Source organism: Tympanuchus pallidicinctus, unplaced genomic scaffold, assembly GCF_026119805.1.
Source record: "Tympanuchus pallidicinctus isolate F22 unplaced genomic scaffold, pur_lepc_1.0 scaffold6, whole genome shotgun sequence".
Taxonomy (NCBI): domain Eukaryota; kingdom Metazoa; phylum Chordata; class Aves; order Galliformes; family Phasianidae; genus Tympanuchus; species Tympanuchus pallidicinctus.
Genome location: NW_026294780.1, coordinates 10,117,100 through 10,136,515, shown reverse-complemented (window position 1 = coordinate 10,136,515; position 19,416 = coordinate 10,117,100). Strand labels below are relative to the sequence as shown.

General features: G+C 41.4%; 1 protein-coding gene and 1 non-coding gene across 3 annotated transcripts in view; both read left to right on the top strand.

Moving 5' to 3' along the window:
• Nucleotides 1-19,416, top strand: part of TBC1D8 (TBC1 domain family member 8) — a 47,911-nt gene that overhangs the window by 9,806 nt on the left and 18,689 nt on the right. Inside the window, exons 2-5 of one of the 2 annotated variants that reach the window (XM_052664885.1) lie at nucleotides 1,072-1,182; nucleotides 4,356-4,474; nucleotides 6,476-6,704; nucleotides 10,284-10,524. In XM_052664885.1, the coding sequence (XP_052520845.1) occupies nucleotides 1,072-1,182; nucleotides 4,356-4,474; nucleotides 6,476-6,704; nucleotides 10,284-10,524 (700 nt within the window). Of the gene's footprint in view, nucleotides 1-1,071; nucleotides 1,228-4,355; nucleotides 4,475-6,475; nucleotides 6,705-10,283; nucleotides 10,525-19,416 lie in introns of both variants that reach the window. The other variant, XM_052664884.1, reaches the window with a different exon arrangement.
• On the top strand, nucleotides 16,891-16,962 carry TRNAP-AGG (transfer RNA proline (anticodon AGG)). The gene has a single exon. It is a non-coding gene; the product is annotated as a tRNA-Pro (tRNA).

Genomic DNA, 19,416 nt, shown 5'->3' with positions numbered 1-19,416 from the left:
GTACTTCAGAGTAGGACTTTGTAGGTCTCATTTGATTGTTTCCATTAGTCACTTACATGATGGATTGGTGAATACAGTTATAAAGAACTGGCAAAACTTCTGGAGACTGAGAACAATTGATTTTGTTTTGGATTGATGGTAAAAGAGCAAAAATACAACTCCAAATACAGTGTTTTGGTTGGAAAAGTTAAATATGTAAAGGGAAAATGTAGCTTTGAATTGTATTTAAATCAAGTGCCAATTTAGAATGGGATACTGCTGCAAGCCAATTTGGATACAGTTGTGGGTATGCAAAATACAGGAGGTGGTTTTCCACTCTTCATACAGCTGAGAACTGACTATTAGCAAACACTGTGTCCGGTTCTGAGTGTTATGCTTAAAGATTAGCTCGAGAGCAATGAAATGTTTGAAAACTGTGACCTCTAAGGAAGAGATGGGTCAACTGGGGTTCATCTGGAACAAGAGAAACTGTGAAACAGTGGCAAATTATGTTGATGCTTTTTGAGTTTATCGAGTATTAACATCAAAAACTTTGGCCAATTACTCTTTGTGTTCTGGGGAGCAGGATTCATTTCCAGCAGGAAGGTTTAAGTTTGCTGTGGTTGTTTTGTTTGTTTGTTTTTGCTGCAAGAATACATCCTGACACTATTGGTAGCAGTCTGTTGGGGAGGCGGTTACACCTTGGTTGTGGGAGGTTTTGAAGAACAGGTTAGGCAAATGCTATTTATGGCACAGGTTCTTTTATCCACTTTGAGAATGTGGGCTGGAACAGTAATTTCTTTGGGCTCCCTCAGGTCTTCACCGTAGTTCTGTGATGATATACGTATACATGAGGCAGAACCAGAAGCACCAAATGCTTCTTATGTGTTTGATCGTCTAATCTGGTTTGCATCTTGCATTTTGAGTAACTGCGAGTTGCAGCTTAAAACGTGGGCAGAACTGTTATCGTCATGTTCTGTGTTTTGGTTTTCTGGTTTTAGATGTGGAAAGACTTGCAGGCTTCACAACTGGTGGCAGTGAAGGTTGGTGCTAATGCTCTTTTCTCCCACTTTTCTCTTTGCACGATTGCAGGTCGCTTGGTGGGTGCCCTGGATGCTGTTCTGGATTCCAATGCGCGCGTTGCTCCCTTCAGAATCTTACTGCAAGTCCCAGGCTCACAGGTTTACTCTGCCATTGCATGTGGTGAGTTATTGAACGGATCAGAAGTTTACTGGGCCATAGCTATTGGTGAGTCACATACAAAAAAAATCTGAGCATGCTCAGCATCTGCATGTCCAAGAAACTCAAGGTAACCCCAGCTGGTCGTGTGCAGGTGTGAAGCTCTTGGCTACAGCTCATGTAACTATCTAATTAACCTTCACTTAGAATCCCAGGTATTGATTGTGGAAAAAGTGTTACACAGGGAAACGTTTCAATAGAAAGCTTGCTTAGGTGAGGTTGTTTTCCATTATTTTTCTTTGTCTCTTGCGAAGTGTTGTAATTCAATTCATATGCATATCTTTTTGTATGGTAGTCATAGTTGCTTACAGAAAGAAACTGTGTAGTCTTGGCTTTCATCTGTCTTGTCTTTTGCTCACTGCCTGTGAAATACCTTACAACACTTTATTATAATGAAATATAACTTGGACACTTAGAAAATGCTACCTGAAGTAGGTAATAAATAGAGTTGTCAGGGAGAATGTCTAATAGCTGTGCAGTAATCCATTTTACAGCGTTGCTGCAACTTTTGAAAGTCAAACCCATCTTCAGGAAATTGATATGGATGTGAATTGCAGCAGCCTTACTGGGGCATGTTAAATGCCAGTGTTTAAACTCATTCTGTCCTTGCTTAAGCAGTCTGCAGGGCAGTTCTCATCTTTTCTCCACTCTCTGAAATCTTAGCACTGAAATTGACAGCGCGTGTTTTGCTTCCGTTTCTTACAAGCCATGAAATAGTTAGCCAAGGTAAATATTGACATGTTGATGATTTTTGATATTGCAGTCCTTCACATGACGGGGGCAATCTGCGTATTCACAAGTTTTTTGTATTAAAGCAACTACAACTCAAAAGCTTGTCTGGTTGGAACAGTTAAGGATTTTGCTGAGATAAACTGATTTGATCACTGTTTTCTAAAATTCTCTTTTGCTTTCTTAAATGAATACTCAGCACTGAGAAAATGAGATTTGCAGTAATGAGGTGGAAGGCAGAGAGATCTGTTTTGTATGCCATAAGGGCATGACACGTACACCGCTGTGAGAGCTGCACGGAAATTAAGAACCATGGTAGCAGGAGCTGTTTCTGAATAATATCTCTGTTTTGAAACCCTGAAGTGAGTGGGGAGAATAGACTTTGGCAACAGCAGATGGAGGAACAGCACGACCTGACCCTTTTCTTAAAAAGCTGGAGCTGCTCAAGGGACTTTTTTCTCCCCAGGGCCGCAGAAGTGGCTGTCACTGGTTTCCCAGCTCTGCCCAGGCTGGGCTGTTTGCTCTGTGCAAACACGGTTTTGTTACTGGATTTGGAAGGAGCAGCAGGTTAAATTAAGTTCCTGCTATGTAGCAAAGACAAGGAGCAGCTCCAGCAGCTCCTTCCAGTCTCCCAGTGTAACTGCATTAGGGATAACCATCATATCATTAGGCAGTTAATTAAGATGACATTTTCCAATTGTATGTTTGGCGGTCCTGTGCTCCAGGAGCTGTAGGGTGAAATTATTATTTATGCATAGGGCTCATATCTGTGTTACAGACTTTTGCAAATCTCTGAGGGCTGCTGGGAAGTCTGATCCATGCCCAGCATGCCTGTTGTGGCAGAGATGCTTCAGTCCAGATGGCTAATCATCTTATACCACTACAGGGGAAAAAAAAATGCCTGACCTCAGGCCTTGTCTTCATCCATGTAATAATACTTCAGAAGACTTGTGGGCAAAAGAGAACCACAGGGATCAGCTAAGTGAGGTATCTTTGATTTTCCAAGAGGCAACCCACCAGCTCTCCCATACAGTTGGTACTTTTTTGGTTGCCCAGGCGTAGAGAACAAACTCAGTATGGTCTTTGTGCAGCCATTTCAGTATAAATGAAATATTTTTTCACATTTCATATAAGTGAAGTATGTTTCTGGTGTCCTTAACAATCGACACGATTTGTTTTCCTTACAAAAAGGCCATTTGAGTTTCTCTTCTTTCTTGATTTCTCTTTTTTTTTTTAAGATATCTAACCTTGATTAATGATATTTATGAAGTTCCATCACAAGACCTTCCTGTGAAGGAACTTGAAGCTTGGAAAATTTTGCTGCCAGTTGGCATTCTTTATGGAAAACAGAGCAGAGGAGGGTGGAAAATTCATAGCTCAGTTTGTCTTTTTTTGTTGTTGTGAGGCAATGTGATGCATTTCGGAGGTACACGCAAAAACAATTTTGAGACAACAAGTTTTCTGTCTGAGATTGATTTTATAAGTATATTCCTCTATGCTTTGTATGTCTCTTACATCAAACTACGTTTCTGCTTTATTTCATAAGAAAGGCATAAGAAAAGCTACTGGCTGCACTCTTTTTACATATAATATTTAACCACTGACCAGTAGAGTGGAGTGGCCATATTTTCTCTTAATTGTCCTCTGTGTCACCTCTCTTGCTCTAACTCTCCTTTCATAATGATAAGCACTTCAGTTTCGAGCAGAAAGAGACAAAACAAATAGGTAATGACTGAAATATTATTTCTGGACTTGGAGTGAACACGTTACATTTGAAAATCTTTATTTTTCAGTAATTTTCTCTTCACTGATTTTCTCCCCTAAACCTTGAAAAGATGCTCTTGCAGACCCTGTAGGTGTTGTTGAATCCAACTCCTTCATTTTTAGGTTCTTTAATTATTACAAACAACTTTTCAAGTAGGAACATGTCATGTATGCATGCATGTATGGCAAGTGTGTGTGTGTGTATGTGTGTGTGTGCATGTGCATACGAAGGGAGAAAGGACAATCAGGAACTTGTGGGAATAAGACATATAACAGTGGTTCACAGTGGCTGCTTATGGAATGCTGTGTCAAAATAAGCTGTCTTCTAACAGGCCAGTAAGAGGTTTTGCTGGTTTTTCTGCTTTGACTTTTAATGCAGCATTTGCTGGCTGAGAATGTTTGAGAAGATAAAGATAAAAGCACTAAAACTATTTTCCTAAAACAACGAGTTTTTTGTTTTTCTCTAAGTATACTGCTACAAATTAGACCTTTCTGTCCTGTTTGCTACCAAGAGTTCTTAGATTGCAAGTTCAGTTTCTCAAAGTGAATTTCAGTAATAATGTATTTTACTACTTTCAGTTTTTTCTTCCTTTCAACTTTATTTTATAGGTTGAATTTTAATTCATTACTTTTTACCTTTTTAGGTGCCACTGCCGAGGAGATAAATCAGCACTGGGAGTGGCTGGAACAAAACTTGCTCCATACTTTGTCTGTTTTTGACAATAAAGAAGATATTGTTAGTTTTGTCAAAGGAAAAGTAAAGGTAGGGAAACTGTTTTCCTTTTGTCCAATTGGTTGCAGGAAGTTGTTCATATTTGTCTTTGTTCATCTTAATACTGTTTTTCAGTTGAGTGTGCTGATCCAGCTCGTGTTCGTTCTGAATGCAATTAATCACCAAATCTGCCAAATTTTTCTTGTTCATGTTCAATTATTTTACTTCTGCGTATCTGTAGTCTTACTGATTTGTTTCCATGCAGACTTGTAAGAAGCAAGAAAGTGTTTGTGCCATTGTATTTTCACACAGTGACTCTATAGGTAGTGGTTTCTTGTAGAGCAGTGACTCCTAGGTCTTCTTCTGGCTAAGTCTCACTATTGGCTTGGCAGTGCTGACTGTGCCTCTAAGGGGAGCAGGAGAACCTCCTGCCTGAGCAGGCTCCTCACTGGTGGTCTTACCCATGACACGACTTCTAAACCAAATTCACCTTGATCTGATGCGAGATGAAAACTATCTTTTCTGTCACACAGTCAAAAGGATGCCAGGCATTTGGCCAGTTTCTGTGTGATGGTTAGAGAAAAGTTGTTTTTCCAGTAAGCGTTAGCAGTCAGAGTGGCAGAAGCTGCTGCCACGTGGACAGTGAGGTTGTCTCTAGTGCATAGGGACAGCAGTCCTCTGGTGCAGAGCTGGCCTCTGACCAGCAAGCTGGAGCTGTGAGGCTGTTGTGCTGCTCTCTTGGACTCTCTTCCTAAGGCATGGAAATCACCCTGGGCTTTGCAAGGTGACAACATCATGGCAAGTGACTGCAGTGACGCCTCTGGCTAGCTGCTGGATGTCTGAATTGGCATCTTTTTAGAAGGGCAAAAGTAGAATTCTAAGGATAGAGGAATTAGGTGATGAAGAACAGATTTACAATAATAATGGCATGTGCACTGAAACTTGGAAAGCTTGGCATCCTGTGCTCTCCTTCTAATAAAACACACGCTCCAAGGGCTGGCAGTGGTGCAGGTCTGCTGGGGACCACTGTAACTGAGATCCTGCTGCAGCCTTCTCATCAGTAAGAATGATGCTCTCCCCCCTCCATATCCACTGTTTTGGTCTGGAAAATTGGTGGGAATGTAATGTTTCTGACAAATTTCAGCCCTGCTGCTGTGATCTCAGCGGTTTCTGAAATGGGGAAGGAAGCACAGTCCATCACTGCATAAACCTTAGCATTTATCCTGCTTTTTTAAAAGAGCAGTTTTGATGTGCTGTACATTGCTGAAAGTTTAAACTTGCTGTGCCAGCTTCTGTTTGTGGTGCGGAGGCCTTCTCCTGGCACAGATCACATATCTAAGTGCACTGACAGGCTCAAATGAAATTAATCTCTGTTGATAATGTTGTAGCAGCTGATTGCCTAGCACGGGGAATATTTAAAATTCTTCAGGTTTCATTACTTAATGTTAAACTCTGGTGCTGGACTTTGTCCTCTGGTTAACTCATGAGTTGTAACATCACTGTTAAAATTCTCAACATTGAATCATATCCACAGAGATGTTCTTGAAATGACATGTTTAGTAGTTCAGAACATGTTACAACTTACTGACATCTTACTGCATGGCTTCTTTGTAGGAAAACAGAACTGATCAGCATACAAAACTGTTATTGTATCTTTTCACTGTATGCAGCAGAACCCAGTGTTCATGAACTGTAAGTAGGTGATTTTGCCAGATGTACTGAAAAAGTAAAAGAAAAACAGGCAAAACCAAAATAGAACAATGGCGACAACAATGACAACAAAAACACACAAAAAAACCTCCAAAACACAGAACACCCCACAAACAAAATCCCAGGAAAAGCCACAACTGAGAGTCTTGATCTGGAAGCATGCAGAGCGTATGAGAGATGCAACCACGGCAGAAATGCATCCGTTTGTGAAAATGGCAAATCAGCTTGAATTTCTTCTTTCAGAAGGAGTTGTGTTATTAAAATTTGAATGGTAAGCTTGTAGTAACTTGCTTGAATGCGAATACTGTAGGTTTATCATCTGTTATCTTCTTATTGAATCAGGCACTGATTGCAGAGGAAACGAGCAGTAAGCTCGCTGAGCAGGAGGAAGACCCTGAAAAGTTCCGAGAAGCCCTGGTGAAATTTGAGTCCAGATTTAATTTTCCTGAAGCAGAGAAGCTGATCACTTATTATTCTTGTTGCTGTTGGAAAGGAAAAGTTCCTCGGCAAGGCTGGCTTTATTTGAGTATCAATCATCTCTGTTTTTATTCCTTCTTCCTGGGCAAAGAATGTAAGTGTAAATATGTAAGAAATCTAGCACTGTGGAGAGAGATAAACAGAACTGCTTTGAAAGCAAAAAGAGTTGGGATTTTTATGAAAAGTGTAATTCTTCCCTGATATTTTTATTATTCAGATGAAAGATCCTGTTTAATTTGGGTTTTACTTCTTCCTTTGTGTTTGTATTTTAGCATTAATCTGGTAATACAAATAAGAACACGAGTTTGCAGTTACGGTTACTCTCCAGTCCTTTTTTTTTTTTCTTCATGTGAAGCAGGCTTAAAATGTACCAGACCTCCTACAGCTTCAACAGCTGGTTTTAGTGCTGCAAACAGTCAGCCGAGAGCTGATGGGAGCACATCGCCGCCAGCACCGCCGAGCGCAGGGTCGGGCGGTGAGGCAGGAAAGGAAGCGCTGCCTGGGGGAGAGAGCGCCGTGCTAGGAGTGCGTGAGGCTGCTGCGAGGCTGAAAATAGAACAGGAAGCACAGCAGTGACACTGCTGCTGCTCTGAGTCCTCGCCATCCTGCTGTAGGGAGCACGGCAGGATCGACCTATTCTGCCGTGACTGTGGCAAGAATTAGACAGCGATTAGGAAAGCTGTACCATTTACTGGTGCACTAGTGCAAATGAAGGAAAGATAATAGATAGGAAGTGGTGACTGTGAAAACTTAGAATCATAGAATGGGTTGGGTTGGAAAGGAGCTTTAAGATCCCCTAGTTCCAACCCCCTGCTATAGGCAGGAACACCTTCCGCTAGACCAGGTTGCACAAAGCCCCATCCAGCCTGGCCTTGAGTGCTTCCCACAACCTCACTGGGAAACCAGTTCCAGTGTCTCACCACCCTCATCCTCACTAAAGAACTTATTCCTGATTATATAGTCTAAATCTACCCTCTTCCAGTTTAAAGCCATTTCCCCTTGTCCTGTTGCTACAAGCCCTCATAAAAAGTCCCTCCCCAACTTTCCTGGAGGCCCCCAACTTAAAGCACAGAAGGACGTACCTAGAGTTAGGGGTCTTTTTTCTTCATGCTTTGTTTCATGCCAGTTATTTTGTCATATGTGCAAAAGGTGGCAGGCAGAGTTAGATTTAAAATAATGGTATGCCTCGTAAATACAGAAGCTAAATTTTTCCTGGAAGACTGTAGCAATGTTTCTGGATATGAGTCCTTGATTGATCTTCTTGTTTTCTGTTTAGTGTCAGACAGTATGCTTTGTGATTTGTTTCTGCTCGCTGTCATTGCAGCCTTTCTCTCATTAAGCAGAGATATCCAGTCTGCCAAAGGAGGCAATGCAGAAATTATACTTACTGATGATAGATAATGGGGGAAAGAGGAAGCAGAGATAAAAGTCCTCTGTACTGTTCCAGAAGATTTGTTTCTGCAGTATCACAGTTCATTAAATGATACTTGAAGTACAGTTTCACACTGTGTTCTATAAGAATTCTTTAACTTTTCTTTTTTTAATTGTAACTCATTGTGAAAATGCAAAAACCAAACAAAAAAAACCAAACAAACATAAAGCCCAAAACAACAACAGCCCAACCTCAAATAATTACATGTTCGCAACCTTTCATTTTGAACATGGAAAATAGGCTGTTTGTTGTTACAGTCAACGGCATCACTTTGTGGTCCATGCATGGAAGGGTAAAATAAAAAGTAATTGCAAGTCTTATATGTGGAAATGGTATCTAGCTCCCTGATTCTGATAAAGATCATTGCTTCTGTTTGAAACCTGGCATTTTGTCATATTGATGAAATGCTTGTATTACACTGAACTTGCCGTAGCTGTGTTTGCCGTAGCTATTTTTGCTTTTCTTTGAGAGGCTGCTGCTGATCATAAGCAGAACAAATGGTTCATTGTCTTTCCTTTTTTCAAGTAGCAATCACAAATCTGGCTAATTCCGGTCTAGCAAATATTGTTAATAAATTGTATTTATTGCATTATTTCCCATCTTCCTGGGGAAAAAAAAAAAAAGAAAAAAAAAAGAGAGTTTCAATAGAAATAGTTCTTTGTTAACTCTATAAAAATTCCCCCAAATTGTAGACTGAAATCTCTTTATAGTAAAAGTGTTAAGTCTTCAGCTTCTGGCAAGCCTGTTGCCTTCTCCATGTTTTATTTTTTGTTGAAATGACTTGGAATGCAGTACTGGAACCTGTTTTCAGCTTGTCATAAAATTTATGTGAGCATAGACTACACGGAACATATTTTCAAGACAAGTCTCCTTTTAGCGAAGTTTTTAAAGCATTTGGAGAACTCGGTAGGATTTGCCTGTCAGGTTTCTTACAAGGACACGCCAGGGTTCCTTTACATTTTTTAGTTACACTTTTTTTGTGCTAAAACTTTGAAGACTTCGTACCTTTCCGTCAGCAGTCGGGGCCTGTTGCAGTCTGCTGTTCTGTGACAAGCACTGCGCAGCCTATTTGCTCCTGACCTGCCTAAACAATAGTGCTATTGCTACAGCACTCTTTAATCTTTCTTCCCTTGGCTGTGCCGATGCAGATGACTTTGTGACCATTTGCAACAGTTTGTGTGTGTTGACGCAGCTGTGCTTTACTTAAGTAAGAAAAACTTTAACCTGCAAATAATCTCGACAGCTGTGGTTCTTTTAATACAGAAAACCTGCTGAGCGTGGCTGCTTATATAATTAATGATTGTGGATAAGTGTCATATATACATGACAATGCTTGTTATTACTGCCTTTTTATTGCTTTATTGGCATCAGGAGACTAGCTAGGGATGTTAGGAGATGTAGCCTTGATGTTTATTGGTGCATGGAATGTTAGGAAGCATCCAACAGTTAAGTAGGAGTTTAATCTATTGTAGAGTTCTTTCCAGACTAATTTCTACCCGGAGGTTCGTGTGAGAGGCAACGTCTTTTAGTGGCTGTCTAAAATAAGCTGATTCTTTTCTTTGTATTTATATGATTTGACAGAGTGTTTAAGTGTGGAGAACTGTGTCCTGTGCTTTTTCTTTTCTGTAAACAACTTAAAATGCATTTAATGTTTATGACAAAACTTGCCAGTGTGTTTTTTAAATAAAAGGTAACCAAAACAGGAAGATCCCAATGCCTAGGCGGTTTTCTTTGACACCATATTTATAGCAGTACGTAAACTTTACAAAAGAAATTAATGTACAAAACCTTACTTTTCAGGAGAGTTATTTTAATTTTAAAATACTGTGCATGTAATTGGAATAGGTTTCCCAACTGCCTAAAACTTTACTTTTGCCAGGTTACAACCCTTTTTTTTGCTCCCTACTCTTGAAATCCACCATTTCTTCTGGTAGTAATGAAAGCTTCAGAACTGACTTCTATGGAAGTTAAAAGCAAAGGTTCAGTAGAGGCAGGGCTCCTCAGTCTAATGTTTCTTAAGAATAGAGATGAAATTCTGAGGGAGAGATTCTCAACAGGACAGTCTGTTGGAATGAGGGAGAACAAATGCATAGTGATATCAAGCATTTCATCTTTTTCTAGGCCTTTGTAAGGATTGGCTTATCCTCTTTGCTGTTTGCATTTCCTGAATTTGTGTATGAACACATATGAACAATTTAAAGGAGAATTTCTAATTCACTTTTGGTCTTTCTGCAATGGCAGTGAAACTCATCATTCCTTGGGTTGAGGTCCAGAAGTTGGAGAGAACCTCCAATGTCTTCATGACTGACACGGTCCGTGTCACTACACCAAATAAAGAGCGTGATTTCTCCACGTTCCTCAATATCGCTGAGGCATTCCGGATCATGGAGCAGCTGGCAGATGTAACTCTCCGAAGGCTACTGGATAATGAGATCTTTGAGCTGGATCCAGGCCTACAGGATCCTACTCAGATTACCAAGAGGTGAGAAGCAAAACTGCTCTTCCATGTGTAAGCAGAGGTTCAAAAGTAGATTTTCTGGGTTGCGTTGTTCGCTGGGTAAGGCTTTAAAGGTTTACTTGACTGGGCAAAAAAACCCACATGGATTTTGCAGTGTACTGCAGTGTATCAAATAATTTTAATTTGTGTGCAAGGTACTGTTTTTTTCCATTTTTACTTTCCTAACTGAATATCACTGTAGTTTTTGTTAGTTTTGAAAGTACCATTCTTGTAGTAGCACAAATGACAGTAAGGGATATTTTCTGTCATTCCTGAGGAATGGCATTCCTTTGTTGATAATATCAGTAGTGTATAGGCTTTCCTAGTGCTGACAGTTTTGTAGAATGGTAGCTTATACGTGGAATCTCCCACTAGGAGGATTGCCATAGCTGACTTAGGAAGCATTTATAGGGCCCCAAAACAGACAGGCTGTTGCAACAGATTAATGTGCTGATGTCAGCTCTACACTTTGCATCCCTGAAATGCATCTATGCATTCCTCTCCCACTGTAGAAATGCACTGAATGCTCAGGGAGAAGATTGGTAACTATTTTTCTGCCAGTAACATAAGACAGAACTTTGTGTTTATTTGCTGGTATGTGAAAGGGGAAGAGAAACTGCAGGGAGGAATTTTAGGTGGGCACAATGTAATATCCAAAACTGGAATTTGCCTGGGGCATCAGTGTTCCTGTGCTCATCTGTAACGTATGTTTTCTGAATGGAGTTTGTTTGGAATGCTGATAACATTTCCTGCTCTTCCTTCCTGTCCTCCTGCCAGAGGTACAAAGGGAATTACCCAGGTGTTGCTTCCAGGAAGAAGGAAGTAGGAAATGCAGAGTGTTGTTTCCCAACAAATAGAAACATATCCAGTAGCCATTATATTGGTTTTTGGGTGGCATTTTTTGCAGTGGAGGATATATATATATTGGATATATGTTTTAGGGAAACAGTTGTGCAAAGTTTAGTATTAAACTTTTAAGGTCTTACTGTTTTAAAACTGTTTAAAACATGAAGACACTGGAGGTTCTCTCCATCTTTCCCTTTAATTTCCTATGTACACACAATAAGGGAAATGACTGACACCAGGATTTCATCCATGATATCATCAAGGAGTTCACTGAAGTTGTTTGTTAGAGTGATACAGTGGTGAGCAGCCATGAACTTCCTTACAGGCTTTTTTTTTTGTAGCCAGGACTGCTCTAAACACAAAGGCTGTCATTGTTTTTCACTGTGTGTGTGTAACTGGATATTGTTAACATTATGGGCTTTTTGCCCAAGAAATGTAGTTTATGTCCTTTGACTAATGTAGGATATGACTTTGAGTAATAGGTTGTATTGAAACCCGTTTCCATGCTTTACAATTCTACCTCCCTCCTGCTTTTGGGCTGAAAAGTTAGATCCATAAAACAAGGGAGGTAAATCCAAAAGAAGTGTAACAATCCGTGGGAGACATTTTCAGCATCTACTGATTTTTAACCCTTAACTGTCTCTTCTCAAAGGGGTTTTTGTTTCAAATAAATGAACAGAATGAAAAGAGAACAGAAAGAAAACAAAGAGTCCCACCGACCTAGAATGACAATTACAAAAAAATTAGAGTCTTAATAAGATCCTATAATACGTTGGCTCTCCCAACCTTTTTGTACCTTGTGGGGTTTTTGGAATGTGGTGTGTCTATTAGCAAATAAGTAACAGAAACCATCCCACACATTTATTCAAGCTTTTTTTTTCCTTCTTTCTTTCAACTTTAAAAACAAACAGAAAAACCACACGCACACATACATACATGAAACAAAAAAAGAAAAAGAGGAGAGGGAGAAGAAGAGTGGAAGGGAGTAGAAAAATACAATTGATTCCTGAGCAAGATGTTCTCTTAACCACGCTGATATGCTGTAACTTGAGATGGCACAAATGAGAATGTGGAAGATGCTGAAATCCCATTTCCTCTGTGTGATTTAGAGAGGTAGTAGCTGGATGAGCTGCTGTTTCTTGTGCCCTTTGTCACACTTCAGCAAACACTTTGATGTGATGTGATTAAGCAAGACTGCAGTTAGAATAGTAGATAAACTGGTTTTTAATGCTAACGTGTTTTGGGGGGGTGAGCTTCTTTGGCCTGTGAGGTTTTTGTTGCTGCTTTTTTTTTTTTTTTTTTCCTAGAACCATTGTAGTACTACAAGAATAATTATTTTCCACTTGACATTTTTCCCTAATAATTGTCTTTGTTATTTCTTGTGCATGATTAGGAAGCACATCGTAGTCTATCAAAATGAAAGCAGTAATCCACGCATCATTAAAGTTATTCCTGCTGTGTCAAATTAATGCTTTATATTTCTAGGATTTCTTTTACAAGAAGCTCATCACAATGTCTTTGCGTATAAAATGCATTTTTAATGTCACTATGGTCTATATACATTCTAAAAAACATCAATGTTTGTTGCTTTCCCTGAGGCTCTTGGTGTCATCCTACTGAACACGGACGAGACTCCGAGAGGTTGGGGGATTAGATCTGCAATCTGTGACACCAGTTGTATCAAGACCAAAGTCAAACAAGTCCATACGCAAGTTTTAGTGGTGCCTGACCAAAGGACAAGGCTTGGAACAATGGATTACATAGGGATTAATAGGAATTAAATTAATTGCCATAAAAAGTGAAGTAAAGCAGAGGTGTTTGAGAACTATAAATACGATTTCTTGCAGATGTATTCGCATGCACCATACAACTTTACTTGAGCACATTGCTAAATATTTTTCTTTTCCGGAGAGAAGGTCACTAAAATCTCCAGTATAGCTTTATTGTATTTCTTATTTCCATCTCTTTCAGGATGTAAGGATATTCATCACATTCTTCAAATGTAATGAGGAAATTGGTCAGAACACATGATTTAAAAGCTCTAGTGCTTCTACCAGTAAGGTTTCAAAAACGTAATACATTTTTCTAGGCCTGATTTCTTTTTTCATGTCTAACTCTGAATTCCTAGGGAGGATGAATTTGCTACAAACAGAGCAAACAAGGTTTTTAACACCAACCTAAGGCGAACAGAAACTGAAGTATCTTTAATTGTAAATGTCACTTCAGCGTGCATTGATTCCAGGAACACCATAAACCTTGAGGAAAACAGAAGATGTGACAAGGAAGAACCTCATTTTATTCATCTGCTTGGCAGAAGGCAGGGTTTGGATTATCTCTGCATGTCATTCCTGACAGATGATTGTCTAATACATTTTAAAGGATTTCCAGTAATGGCAATGCCCATAGTGGTAATTCACTGCCCTACCATCAGTTGGAAGGGCTTTCTTGAAGTCTCTTGGAACTTTCTTGCTGGTTTTTGAGTCTAATGCTTCTTATCCTATCCATTACAATGGAAGAGATCAAATGTTTCTCTTAAGAGCAACCATTGTATATTTGGAGATTACTGTGCATCTCCTTTTACTTCTGTTATCTGCATACTCGGGTTTATCCAGGTGTTTGTTACTCGTCTTGTCTTTAGCTCCTCTCTGGATATGTGCCATTAATCCCATAGGCTGCAGGAGTGCAATGGCAGAGTGCAGGAGTATTGCTGACCCTGCCACAACCCCAGGCCTTCCCTGCTGCCTCTTGGGAGCTGAAAGCTTCCCCGTGCTGCCTGGTGTGGTGATACTTCTCTTCCCGCAGCATGAGGCTGCTAGCTCGTGTTTGATTTGCAATTTCTTGTAATCCTGAGGGAGGGTGGTTTTCTTTTTTTCCTGTGTTTGCTTGTTTGTTGGTTTTTTAGAATTCTGGTAGAGGTGTTTTCCAGCCTGTATTTGTGCAGCTTTCCTCCTCAACTGAAAATATTTATCATAGAGTCATAGTCATAGAATGGCCTGGGTTGAAAAAGACCACAATGATCATCCAGCTTCAACCTCCTGCTATGTGCAGGGTCACCAACCAGCAGACCAGGCTGCCCAGAGCCACATCCAGCCTGGCCTTGAATGCCTCCAGGGATGGGGCATCCACAGCCTCCTATTCCAGTGTGTCACCTCTGTGTGCAAAACTTCCTCCTAATATCTAACCTAAACCTCCCCTGTCTCAGTTTAAAACCATTTCACTTTGTCCTGTCACTTTCCACCCTTGTAAACAGCCATTCCCCCTCCTGTTTATACATTCCCTTGAAGTATTAGAAGGCCACAATGGAGGTCTCCCCGGATCCTTCCATTCTCTAACCTAAACAATCCCAGTTCCCGCAACGTTTCCTCATAGGAGAGGTGTTCCAGCCCTCTGATCATCTTAGTGGCCCTTCTCTGGACCTGCTCCAAGAGCTCCACATCCTTCCTGTATTGAGGGTCCCAGACCTGGATGCAGTACTCCAGATGGAGCCTCACAGGAGCCAAGTAGAGGGGAACAGTCACCTCCCTCTCCCTGCTGGCCACCCCTTTTTTGGACAGTTGGCCTTCAGGGCTGCAAGCGCACACTGCTGGCTCACGTTCAGCTTCTCTTCCTCCAGGACCCTCAAGTCCTTCTCAGGGCTGCTCTCAAGGAGACCTTCCTCCATTTTGTATAAATACCTGGGATTGCTGTGACCCAAGTGCCACACTGTGCACTTGGCCTTATTGAACCTCATTAGGTTTTCATGGGCCCACTTCTCCAACCTGTTCAGGTCCCTCTGGATGGCTTACCTTCCTTCCAGTGTATCGACTGCGCTGCTCAGCTTGGTGTCATCTGCAAACTTACTGAGGGTGCACTGGATGCCATCGTCTTGTGTGGCTTTTTGTCTGTATATTTCAGTCTGAACTGTGATCCTGTTCTTTTGCTCATTTGTCCCTACCAGCCTCGCGCCATGTGTAAATGTGATAACAACGGTGTTTGTTCCACTGTGCGGGCTGCTGATGAAAATACTGAACAGACACCAGTGCAAGACAGACTCCCAGGTGATCCTCTCCATGCAGCCTTCCACTATAACTGTGTGCCTTGGAGGGCTGCTTTTTGGGTACTCTTTTTGGGTACAACACATTTTCATTGCAGCCTAGTTGTGTTAGTTCCTTTGTGAGGAAGTATCAAGTTTTTCATGAAGTCTGGCTGAAATACCTGTTGCATCTCCTCCATTTATAAGTCCAGTGTTCCTGCTGTGTGAGCTAATGATGTTGGGTTTAATTTGTCCTGACAAGTCTACGTTGGCATTCATTACATGGTTTTTCCTAGCTTGCTTATGAGAAGTTTCTCAGAAAACCTGCTGAATTTCTGTGGTAAGAAACAAGATATATATTGCTGTTATTTTCAAAATCAGCTTTCCGAAGGCTGAATAGCAAGAACAGGGCAGTAATCATTCTCTAAAAGTGAGAGGTCAAGCAGTCTGTTCATGTTTTTTTTTTTTTTCTTTTTTTTTCTTCCCTATGTCTGTTGCTTGACTTTATGCCATACAATTCTTTGTCTGGCAGCAAACAGTGGGTGACTCAGCAGGGCCAAAGTCTTGCCAAGTTGACTTCTGTTGGATTTAAAGCAGAGTGAAAAAAAAAAACCACCACAAAAACCAAAAAACATTTGACAGCAAGGACAGCATTTTAAGTGTCGTGATACTTTTTTCTTAGACTTGTGTGTTATTTCCTGTAGTTTAAAACGCTTGCTGGGTAACGGTAGGTCACACAGGTGGAGTTATCACAGCTTCGACTTGGCAGACCCTTTCAAGTGCCAAAGGCAAAGGCACTGCAAGAACCCTGCACCCTGCAAGTCAGGAACTGCGTTTGGAGAGAGCTGCTGATTTTTCTGAGGAGCGGGGAACAAAGCAGTTTCATCCTTCAGCCTTTTATTCTTCTGAGGCACGTGTAAACATTTGATCCGTGTTAGTTTTATGCGGGGATAGCTTTCCTTCTTTTCTTAGGTGTAGCTGAGTGTACCGAATTTGCTTACAAGCCAAACCACTTTAAATACTGTGAAGCTAGAGAAGAAAATTTCAAACAGATTGGGCAGCATGTGGAGAAGTTGTGTTTCTGTTCAGTGCTGCAGGTATTGTGAGACTCAAAATGGAAGTTGTGGGATCTGGCCTGAGTCGTTGCTATATTGTATTTACGCAATTGCTGTCTCGTTTTCTTTTTTGCTATTTCTAAAGGCGAGAAGCCCTACAATTTGCCTGCCTAACAGGAAGTATTGTCACGGTGTGCCACTTGCCCTTAATTTGATTCCACAGCAGTAAGTGCTGCCCATATTTCTGCTACCGTTTTTCTCTCCGGCTCCCACCCTCCAGCAGGCTGTGCTCTCTTTTCAGCGCTTTTCTCTCGGGCACAGCCCCAAGCAGCCGCAGTTCAGAAAGCATCTGGGCAGTGCTTCCAGACATGTGGTTTGAATTTGGGGTGGTGCTGTGTGGAGTCGGGAGTTGGACTTCAAAAATGACATCAGTCAGCTGGCTCGTTGGTCTAGGGGTATGATTCTCGCTTAGGGTGCGAGAGGTCCCGGGTTCAAATCCCGGACGAGCCCTCCTTTTGGGAAAAGAGAACTTGGCGAGGTTCATCAAGAGCGGAGGAATCTGGAATCTGGGTCGTCCCTCCATCTCCAGCCCTGGAGGGTGGTAGGTTGGCCGTGAGCCACTGGTGTCCCAAGGAGGCCAATGGAATCCTGGAGCGCATGGAAATGAACCTGGCCAGCAGGTCAAGGGAGGCGAATCCTGCTCTCCTTTCTCCCAGTCCTGGGCTTCCCAGGGAGTCCAGGACAAATGGGGAACTTGTGGAGAGAGTCCAGCAGAGATGCTGCAAAGATGAGAGGCCTGCAGCGTCTTCTTGTCAGAAAAGGCTGAGAGACCTGGGGCTGTTGAGCCTGGAGAAGAGAAGGGTGAGAGCGAGTGTCTCATCGCTGTTGAGTACTACCTGAAGTGCAGAAGTCCATTTGCGGTGTACTCATCTAGGTGGCGTGCAGCAATAAAAGAAGGGGCAGGCTGGAACACAAGGAAGTTCCTTCTGGACATGAGGAAGAACTTTGGGACTGACAGAGCACGGTAACGGGCTGCCTGCCCACAGAGGTGGTGGAGTCTCCTATGGAGATATTCAAGACTTGTGTGATGCCTACCCGTGCCAACCTGCTGCAGCAAACCTGCTTTAGCGGGAGGTTGGTCACGATGATCTCCAGAAGTCCCTTCCAGTTCCTAAAATTCTGTGATTCTGTGATCCTTATGGGTCCCTTCCATAGAATCATAGAATCACCAAGGTTGGAAAAGACCTAAAAGATCACCCAGTCCAACTGTTCCAACTTGGGATATTCTGCGATTCTGTTTCTGGGGCTGGCAGTCTTTCCCCCTTTATGTTGAACGTGTGGGGTTGGATGCCGTGTCCTGGTGAAAGTTCCTTGAGGAATTTACTTTGATTCAGATATGGAAAGTCGTATTTCAGTTGGAAAACCTGTAGCAATGGATCTTCTTGTCTGAAAGGAGCCTGCAACCCTAGGATACGCAGCAAAATGCAAAACACTCGGAACTAGACAAAAATTACGGATTTTGGAGCATTGGAAGTAAATGATTCCCAAGTAACAGACAACCTCTGTGTCAACAGAGGTTCCATTCTCCGGTACAATGCATTTTTTAGCATAAAGGTTTAGAAACTGCAGCAGCCGCATATTTCAGGGAGGGTCTTACCTTCCTGGCACAATAGCAGCAGAGAACAGCTCCACACAGACCTGACTGCAGATGCTATCAGTAGCAGTCATCTGTGTTGTGCAGGAATGGAAAATATTTTTGTGCTGAGTTAACTAGGAGGCATATCCTGATCTAGCTTTGTCACAATAGCAGATCACCGTGGGCACTTACTCGAATTTCTTTTGCTGTGGAATTTTAACTTCAGAGCAAACTTTTTCTCTTCCTTTACGGAGAGTGCTTCTCTTTGTCCTTTGTGAAAAACAGGAGGCTGTTTGTCTGTTTTCCTTGGATAATCCTATGAAGGATGATAATGCTTTAGAAGGAAACAACAGCCAAACGCTGTGAAGTGTGGTGTGTCCGTTGTCACAGCTACAGAACCGCCCCCTTCATTTCTGTTTGTTTTTCTTTGTAGAGTAAACTGAAATGAAACACAGGATTTATTTACTGGAGAAGAGGCTACATCTGTGCAAACTTCTTGTTCTTAAACAGCAGGGCTGGGGCAGGGGAGGGTGTTTGCAGAAGAGGGGGAAGTGGGGAGTGGAGTGGGGCTTTACAGCAACAAGGTACCGCACCCTGCTGCACTTCAGCCCTGCTTTAAATTCTTGCTGTAGAACAAATTAACAAAGTCAGTTTGGTTTGTTTTTTTTTTTTTTCTTTTTTTTTTTTTCCCCCTCCTAAGGTGAATCACGTTTGGAAAAATTTACTTGTAAAGAGAATGATAGAATTTGAGTCCTGTAGTTTCTGGAACTGCTGTTGGTGAGATAACAGTCATGTCCTGTTTCTACTGTAATTGCATAGCTTAATAAACTACTGCAGAATTCCTCATTAAAAAAGGAGGTGAAAAAAAAAATCCTCTGAACTCGATTCTCTGTTACCATAGCCCAGCAATGAAAGCTTAATGCTTTTTTTTTTCTTTTCTTTCTTTTTTTAATTTCCACGTAACTGTGGATGGGTGAATGGAAGCAAACCTAATCCAATATGGATGTAGTTGATGCTGTTGTTCCTTCCTAAGTGGCCTGCAATTGTTTTGCATTTGCAACTCTTCAGAGGCAGATACCTTTTTAAGTTAATGATGCAATTATGTCACCATCCTTAACTCTTCTGTTACTGATCATTTTGGGTGGTACTTATTGAGTAAATGCATCGCTTTTGGATGCAGGTGATGTTGGTAGTTCTACCAGGACAGGAAACAAGGGACTCAAAGCTGATCTCTGTTGCTCAATATGCATTCATCAGATGAAAGATTTAGTTATCTCCCGGGCATTGAAACCTGTAACTCTTTGAGGCTGGAAAGTGGTATAGCAGCC